Source organism: Myotis davidii, unplaced genomic scaffold, assembly GCF_000327345.1.
Source record: "Myotis davidii unplaced genomic scaffold, ASM32734v1 scaffold147, whole genome shotgun sequence".
Taxonomy (NCBI): Eukaryota; Metazoa; Chordata; class Mammalia; order Chiroptera; family Vespertilionidae; genus Myotis; species Myotis davidii.
The window spans coordinates 9,690,822-9,700,055 of NW_006383010.1; the positions used below are offsets into that span (position 1 = coordinate 9,690,822).

At 39.0% G+C, this 9,234-nt stretch overlaps 1 protein-coding gene across 1 annotated transcript in view; it reads left to right on the plus strand.

Moving 5' to 3' along the window:
* Positions 1-9,234, plus strand: part of ENPP3 (ectonucleotide pyrophosphatase/phosphodiesterase 3) — a 76,184-nt gene that overhangs the window by 55,765 nt on the left and 11,185 nt on the right. Inside the window, exon 21 of the mRNA XM_015557843.1 lies at positions 7,241-7,376. Coding sequence (XP_015413329.1) covers positions 7,241-7,376 — 136 coding nt within the window. The remainder of the gene's footprint in view (positions 1-7,240; positions 7,377-9,234) is intronic.

The following is a 9,234-nucleotide window of genomic DNA, read 5'->3' on the forward strand; positions in this document are numbered from 1 at the left end:
GCCAGCCCCACCCCTTGCCACCTCTGTCGGTCGCCTCCCCTGGCCGGGCAACTGGTAGGGTTATCAGGGGGCTCCCGCTGGCACCTGCCTTGGCTGGCCTGGGCCCTGCAGGCTGGAGGCAGCTTTTGCATTGAGCATCTGCCCCCTCATGGTCAGTGCGTGTCATAGTGACCGGTCGTTCCACCGGTTGTTCCGCTGTTCTGTCGATTTGTGTATTAGGCTTTTATTATATAGGATATCCCCCAACACATTGGAGTTGACCCAGTAAATGCTTAAGGAATAAATGTATTGGATGAATTGATCCCAACCAGTATTTTTAAAGGCTTAAAGACAAAGCAGTGCTTTTAACCAGAAGGGTAAGGAAATAACCAGGAAACTGTTTTTATAGAAAAAAGTAATTTTTTTAAGTCCTTTAAGTTTACATATTTTTTAACTTTTTAAAAAAATATATTTTATTGATGTTTTTACAGAGAGGAAGTGAGAGGGAGAGGAATACAGAGTTAGAAACATCGATGAGAGAGAAACATCAATTTAGCTGCCTCTTGCATGCCCCCTATTGGGGATGTGCCTGCAACCTAGGTACATGCCCTTGACCGGAATCGAACCTGGGACCCTTCAGTCTGCAGGCCAACGCTCTATCCGCTGAGCCAAACCGGTTAGGGCAGAAAAAATTTTAATCCAAGGATTCAGATGACAAACCTCAACCCATTACTATTCTTGCTAAGGGTACAGATGTTCTACTTCTTTTAGGGAAGGGAAGTGATTGGTTGTGTCTGATTTATTTACTCTTGTTCCAATTCAAGATTTTTGGAGAAAATAAGCATGGCTTTCCACTACTAATTAGAGCTTTGTGTGTTCTGAACACCAATTGTGCTGCTGACAATGGCTTAATTGTGGTCCGTGGTAGAAGAGCACTAATGTTGATTCCCATTGTGGGCAAATATTTTACAGTTACCTGAGTCCATGTGTGTGGGTAATGGTGAAGGGGTTTAGGACAGGCCTTCCCGAGATAGACCACGTTGGCGTGTGAATTATTTTGATGTGAAGGCAAGAGGGACCCTGCAAGCTCATGAGAAACTTTTAGCTCTCCCTTAAAGAACTTAAATTAGGGGCCTTGTCCATATTAAGAGTTATCACCAGAACTTTTTATGACCTACCTATACAGCAGGGCAAACTTCTAATTACTGAACAGCCGCTCTTAACATCCAGTGAATGATTTTCCTCTCTGGAGCCCCAAGGTGCCTTACCTCATCCTTAGCCCAGAATGCCATATATAACCTCATTTTCCCTTTCTGGCTCTGAGCCTCTCATATACGAGGGGTTCCCGCACAGATGCAATTGAATTTGGTTATTTTCTCTTGTGAATCTGTCTCATGTAGATTTAATTACTAGACCAGCTGAAAGAACCTAGAGAGGTGAAGGAAAGTCTCTTTGTCCCCCACAAGGGCAGCATCACGTTCTTAATATGCACAATGCTCAGTTGCTTGTGATTTTCTTCAGCACACTGTGAAACATACTAAGAAATAACAATATGAAGTTATTTATTCCTTAAAATAGTATCTATTTGTTTCTGTTTTTGAGAGGAGCAGTATATTCAAGGGCAGTCTTAATATTCAGTTCTCTATTTTGAAAAGTCCAGGTATCAGGGATTATGTGGAATGTTCATGTTTTTAATACGTTCCCCTGCTGTCTTGCATTCCTAAATTTCTATGAGTTTTGGCGGAAACCAAGGGCGGAGAGGTTTTAAGTGGACTCAGACTGGGAATTTAGTACAATTCTCTTTTGTTATTGTTTTAAAAGTAGCTTCTTTGTTACCAAAAGTTCCTGTCCTTTCACTGATCCCACAGAACTGCTGTGTATTTCTCCCTACATGTGACAGGATGGAATTCTAGCAATTTTCTGCTTTCTAATTCAGAAATTACTCTGTTAGTATGTTGTGGCTCAAGAAAATTACATACAAGGATGTTTTGAGATTCACCTAAAAATGTTGTAAATCAGCTCTGTGTTTGAGAAATCAGACTTTAAATAAGCACTTTTTGGAGCATGGGCCCACTTGGCTTGTGCCATTAAGTTTTATGGAGCTTTTGTTTTTCTGTGGTTGGGGTGGGTTTTTCTAATTGTTGTTGTTATCTCCAAAGAGTCCTGGGGGAGTAGTTGTGATTTGAAATCATAGTTCTCAAATGCTTCAAAGCCATTAAGATTGGTCAGACTGTATGTGGGTGGGTCTTGCTTCTGGGCCAGCTTGGAAGATGTGAACTGTTTTTTTCTGTTGCTAGGTGAAAATTTGAAAATAAGAGCAAGGATTATGATTATTATTTAGAATCTATATTTTACAATTTTTTAAACTTTCCTTTTTTGATTGAATTTATTAAGGTTAAATTGGTTAATAACATGTTTCAGGGGTACAATTCTATACTACATCATCTGTATATTGTATTGTGTGTTCACCATCCCAAGTCACGTTTCCTTCCATCACCATTTTATCCTCCTTTTTTTCCCCTATGACTATACTTGATAAATTTAATATGAAATCAAAGGGCTTTTTCAGAGAAGAAAATCTAGAAGTCTTTGAAAAATCTCTCCCCTTTCTCTCTCTTTATCTATAAATGTATATATCTCCCATATCATTGAAGTTTTTTTAAAGCCTTTTTTGTTTCTAAAGCTTGTTAGTTGCAATATTATAAGTTATAACCCAATTATGTTTATGTAATGTATCTTTAAAAATGAGGGACATTAGTGTGTATTGTAAATGTTTTTATTTTAACCATAAGAAATACTGTCCCTGTAAAAAAAAAAAGTCACATTACATGACCAGAAAAATAATTAAAAATGTATATAGTTTTATTATCCTACCACAAGGCATGATCATAACTACCTAATCTTCAATTACTTTTAGCTTTTACATTCAGTCTATAGGTAAAGAGAGTCTATACCTTCAATAGGAATATTTTTATTCTCTATTCAAGTTTTATTTGATTCCCATGCCAGATTAGAAATGAAAGCATCTGGATTTCTTGTATATACTTATCAGCTTCTCTTAAAGAATTTTGAGAGAGCTCAGATTTTACCTGAGTATTAAGTTCTATTTATTGTTTTCTTGACTTTCTATCCCCTGGCTTAAAAACCTTTAAGGAATTCTGAGAAGATGGCAAAATTGGAGCTGTTTATGTGTGTGTGTGGGGGGGTGTGGGGGCGGGGGGAGGGGCAGTTAGGAAGAGATTAACCGAAGAACATATATGCATAACCCATGGACAGAGACTACAGCATGGGGTGGCAAGACTCAGAATTGAAGTGACCTTACCTCCTCTCCATCCTTCTAGAGGGCTGCCTGTTACCCAAGTTTACCTTTGCAAAGAAGGCCACATCCTGTCTTTCTTAGTCTTGATGCATTTATTATATTTAGGAGTTTAAGTCTGGTATGTAAGATTTTCAGTGAGCACAGAACATGTAACCCTTTTTCAGTATTTTCTGACCAATACCATCGTAGTCCATTTCCCCCAATCCAAAATCTGTGCCACTTTGAGAAAATAGTAAACATTTTGAGTCCAACTTTCACAGCTGCAGTTTCACGGAAAATTATAATCAACTTCTTTCCTTAACATTTTCATAATTTTAACTGTTGAAGACAGCCATTTCATTTTCCTCACATTATAGAAAATGCATCAATGGATGCATTTCTGTATTGTGCATTTCTTCAAATAGAACTTAATCATATGAAGTGTTAGAATTAAACGATAAAGATATGTGGTAGGAAACATCAACTCACAATGTTCTGGAGTCTGTGGGGCTGACTCAGTCAGCGATCAATAGTCCTGGTTCTCCCATTTCACAACATCTTTGTGTCTCCATTTATGCCAACCAAACAAACTTAGCCATTCAGAACTGTTTGCTGTGATGGATATTTTTTGAAAGAATATAAACAAATGTTTTTAGCTTTTTGGTGTCTGCCACCAGGAGAGTGAAATAAATGGTGAGAGTTAATCCACTGCCTCTAACACAAATATCTTCATATTTCTTGGTTTACTTCTTGTTTTGGTGGATTATTTCACTCAGCAGCTTCCTGAGAAAAGAAGAAGAGAAGATACATTGTTGGGACTTTGTGTGTCTCAAAAGGTTCTTATTCTATCTATATGCTTAATTGATGGTTTAGCTTTAGAATTTTAGAAATAATTCCTTTTTCAAAATTACTAGGACAGTGGACTTTCTGGACTGATCTAATGTTTTTACATGTTCACTACTTTTTTCTATTTCTCATCTTTAATTCAACTTTTTGAGAGACATTAGCAACTTAATCTTATAGATCTTATTGAGTATTTTATTTCTGCTGTCATAGTTCTAAATTCCAAGAGCTCTTTCTGTGATCTCTATCCTTTTCTATTGCTTTCTGCTTCTTCTATGTGGATGCTATAAATACTCTCACCCCTCTGAGGAGCTAGCCACCCCCACAAAATGTCTGGTGGTCCTTGGGTATCAGCTCATATTTTAACTAGTGGCCCGGGGCACAAAATTCATGCACATTAAAAGGGGATTAATTAGAGGAAATATTTTAATATTGCTATTTGCCCTATCTCTATAATAGAAGTGTCAGAGATTAAAGAAAATTAGTAAAATGTATATGAAAACTTTTCTCCTGTCAGAGTCTGGGGTGTGTTGTGGGACCCAGAGTCAAGTCCTAACCCACCCATGGCACCTCAAAATCATGCGAGACCCAGACCCAACTGGCACCACCCCCCCTCCCCCCCCAATTGGGTAAGATCCAGACCCGGCCGGCCCCATCCTTGGCAAGCCCCACTGGATGGGGGGGGGGGAGAGGGGAGGCGCAGCCCCAGGTCCCTGCCCTGGCCCAGTGCCACTCAGCCTCAGTCCCTGCTGATTGTTCGTTAAGGCTCATTACAGGAACTCAGCCTCTGCTGTGGGCGCAGCCATCTTGTGTTACAGAAACCCCGCCTCCACTGTGGGTGCTACCGCCTTTGTGATGGTGTGATGGTCAATTTGCATATTCCCTCTTTATTAGGTAGGATGGTGAGGCACTAAGCTGCATAGCTGGGCTTGCCAGCTGATAGGCTTTGCTATAGGTTGATCAAGATAAAAATCAGACTATGTGTCAAGAACTCCCAATTGTCAGTATTTAATCTGCCTTTTAGGATGGTGTGTTTTCCAAAAGGGAATACTTTTAAAAATATATATATTTTTTATTGATTTCAGGAAGGGAGCGAGATGGAGAGAGGTAGAGAGATAGAAACATCAATGATGAGAAAGAATCATTGATTGACTGCCTTCTGCATGCCCCCTACTGGTTGGGGGGAATCAAGCCCACAACCCAGGCATATGCCCTTGGCCAGAATTGAACCTGGGACCCTTTAGTCCACAGGCTGATGCTCTAGCCACTGAGTCAAACCGGGTAGGAACAAAAAGGGACACTTTTAATCTGACCCATGGTGTAGGATTGGCAGGCTACATAGGGACAGTGAGACTGGGGGAATCTTATCAGTTAGTATATAGATTTTTATTTAATTCTATTGCTTTTAGGATGGTGCACCTGCTCTCTGGGGTGTCCTTTAGTCTGATTACTCCTTTGGTTCAGACTCTCCTGTGAGTGAAGATTCTGTTTAGCCTGTTCTATGGACTTTCAACCTATCCTCTTCTTTACATCCCTATACACATCCCTTGTCTTAAAGAGACAACAAGTTCTACCTGGGGTTCTGTAGTAGGAATCTATTTCTTTGTGCTTTCCTCAACCATAGACGTTTATTTTAGGTGTTTACTGGTCTAAGTCAGGTTACAATTGTAAACAAATATATTTATCTGAAAGTTTCTTGTCATCCGTTACACATCTTTATCATTACTGTTCTTTTAATAGGATTTCAGAAGGGAGCAAAGAAAAGTATATTCAATCAAGTTGAGAAGTCTACTCACTCCACTATGGTGGCTTTAAAAAAAAAAATGTTTTCATTGATTTTAGAGAGAAAAAGGGACGAAGGGGGAGAGAGAAACATCAATCTACTGCCTCCTGGATGCCCCCTACTGAGAATGGAGCCCGCAACCTGGGCATGTACCCTGACTGGGAATTGAACCCGTGACATGGGATGATGCTCAATGAACTAAGCCACAGTGGCCAGGGCCATATCGTGTTTTCCAATTGCACCATGTTAGGAGGTCCATTCTTCGTTTGGCTTTCCCCAGGCTTATCTTCATGTCCTACCTATTCCATATCTCCTCATGGTATTTTCTGGCTATGATTGTAGCACACAGTGTATGTTGCCTTTTCCTTTGTGAATTGATCTGTTTGGTTTTTTCTCAGCTTTATTGAGATATAATTGACTTATAACATTGTGTAAGCTTAAGGTATTCATTGCGAATGTTTGACAAAATGATTACTGAATTTTAGACTCCAGAGCTAACTTTTGCTTTTAGTGCAAAGCAGTAAATAGAAGAAGGATATCGTAATTTAAAATTATTTTTATAAATTATAAAATTTGTCAAGAAATATATACATTGTAGGCATTTGGGGGCATATAAGTCAAAAATCTCTGGAAAAATATAAATGAATAGCAAAGTGTTTACTTACTCATGATTATATGCTAATCAAAATATAATAATAATTTCATACTATGTTACCTTAAATATTGGTGTTAGCACATTTATAAGATGCTTACTAGTGGAATACATTATGATATTAGAGTTACAAAGAAAATTATTTTAAAAATATTTATATTTCATGATGAACAAAGCATAACTAAAATTTATTGAAATCCCCAAATAAGTAAGTTTAGACCACTTACAGCTTCTGTGAATTAATCTTAGGTTCATAGACGTTCTTGCCCAATGGAAGAATAATATCTTAGTTCAATATGTATTTTCTTAAAGTTTAGATTTTATTTTCAATTTTTATTTGCAAGTACAACCTATATCACCCCCCTGAAGTTATATCCTAAAAAGGATTTTGTTTTTTAGCAGTAGCTCCCATTATTCCCTCCTCTCAATTCAGGTTTTACACCACAAGCATCCCTTTCCAAGGTGTATTTGATTTGCCCTCCTGGTGTCCCTCGCCAGAAGGGAACCACAGAAGAAAACATTGCTGAAGACATCCATTTTCATTGCTTGCGTAGACCTGATTCACTAAGAAAATAGGAAAAAGGTTAAACGAAAAACATTCTAGGGAAGTTACAAACCATATAAGGTGATGGGTGAGCCACAACTGTGGGCGTAATTTTTTTTTTTCTTTTCTCTCTTTCAACAGGGAGACACATCACCTCTTCCTCCCACTGTCCCAGACTGTCTGCGGGCTGATGTCAGGGTTGCTCCTTCTGAGAGCCAAAAATGTTCCTTCTATTTACCACACAAGAATATCACCCACGGCTTCCTCTATCCTCCGGGTTAGTATAACTCTTTTTTAGAGCAGCAGCTTAGAAAGCCCTCATCAGCTGGATGTGGGCTTGTGCCTTAAACATATACTCGCCAGCGAAACTATCTGCTTGGGCTGAAGCAGCTGCCCAGGAGGCTTCCAGTGGCTGTGGACTGGCCCGAAGCAGGGCAACAGCTATAATGAAGACTAATAAATTTTGCAGCGGGAACCACACATGAGCTCTAATCTGGCCCAGATGTTCAGAAAGTTCGGCAGGTTTAAGTTTAATTTTAAAGCTGAAGATTCTTTGGAGAGGGAAACAAGCGTCTGAAAAAACGTTTTTTCTGGCTGCTCCCCAAGCTAAGGACTGTATCGAGGATGCAGCTGTGCCCCTGAAAAGAAATCCGGCTGGAGTTGAGGCCTCTCACACACTCAAGCTGTATAGCCAACAATTTCAAACGGTGGATTAAGCAGCAGAATGAACTTGAAGTTTTTGTTGTTGTTATTATTTGTTTTTTTTTAGAAAGCATCTCTTTTGGGAACATGCAAAAACCAGTGTGATTTTTCTAAAACTCCCCTCTCTTCCCAGCTCAGCCGGAAAAGTTATTTTAATTAATTCACCTATGAGATTTTCAACCATTTCAGCTTCTGGCCATGGGTTTACTCCTGATATTTGGCTTCACTTTTCTTTTTTGTTGTTGTTGTTAATCCTCACCCGAGGATATTTTATTTTTTTATTTTTAGAGGGAGTGAAAAGGAGAGGAAGAGACAGAGAGAGAAACATTGAGGTGAGAGAGACACATGGATTGGTTGCCTACCGCACACACCCTGACCAGAGCGAAGGATTGAGCCTGCAACCTAGGTGTGTGTCCTTGACTGGAATCGAACCCAGAACCCTTCAGTCCTCAAGCCAATGCTCTGTCCACTGAGCCAAACCGGCTAAGGCTGGCTTCATTTTTCTGGAAGCCATGACCAAAGAGATCAATGTAGAGATCTATAATTTTAAGATTTTGAAATTCATAGTTGGAGGGAAAAGGGTTAATGACAGCAAGTAGCATTACAATGTAAACTTCTAACAGAATTAGGATAAGTAAATTGATATATCTTATTAAAATATCTAGAGACAATTAGAGCTACTGAATTTATGCAAACCCTAGGATAAACCTTAAAAGATTTGAGCAATTTATTAATAAGTGTTTTTAAATTGGCATATAAATTTGTATCTGGTAAGCCATGGGATGTTGGTTGGTACCTATATATTTGCTTCAACAAGGGAATGAAATTGTAACTACACAGTTTGTCTTAAAAATATTAAGGATAATGTGAAACTTTCTTCTAACTCGTCACTACAAATTCTGTTAAAAATGCCACAATAAGCTAATTCTTGTGGGTTTGTTTTTTTCCTCTCTGAAAATGGGGGCAATGCTATATCGCCCTCCCAACTTTCAGGGCTTAGTTTAAAAGTAGAAGAGCCTTATAGGGGATCTGAGGACTGTGAACAGCACGTGAAGTCAACCAACAACTTATATTTTCCGTGTTCTTTGGTACCCATCCACTGGCCTTTCATTTCAGTTTTACTTCAGACTCAAAGGTGGTTTAAATATAAAAAGTACAGTGGGGCCTTGACTTACGAGTTTAATTTGTTCCGATACTGAGCTCGTTAAGGAGCTCATTAACTCAAATTACTCTGTCAACTCAATGCAAAAAGTCTACCGAGAGACAGCTGGTATCTCAAAAAACTCGTTAGTCGGGATACTCGTAAGTCAAGGCCCCACTGTATTGTAATACACATGTATGTATAGGCTTGCATTTTCTTTAGCCCTCACAGTACTTCCATGGATAGATGCCATGAGACAAATGAAACAGAGGCACATAGCACTTAGCTCAGC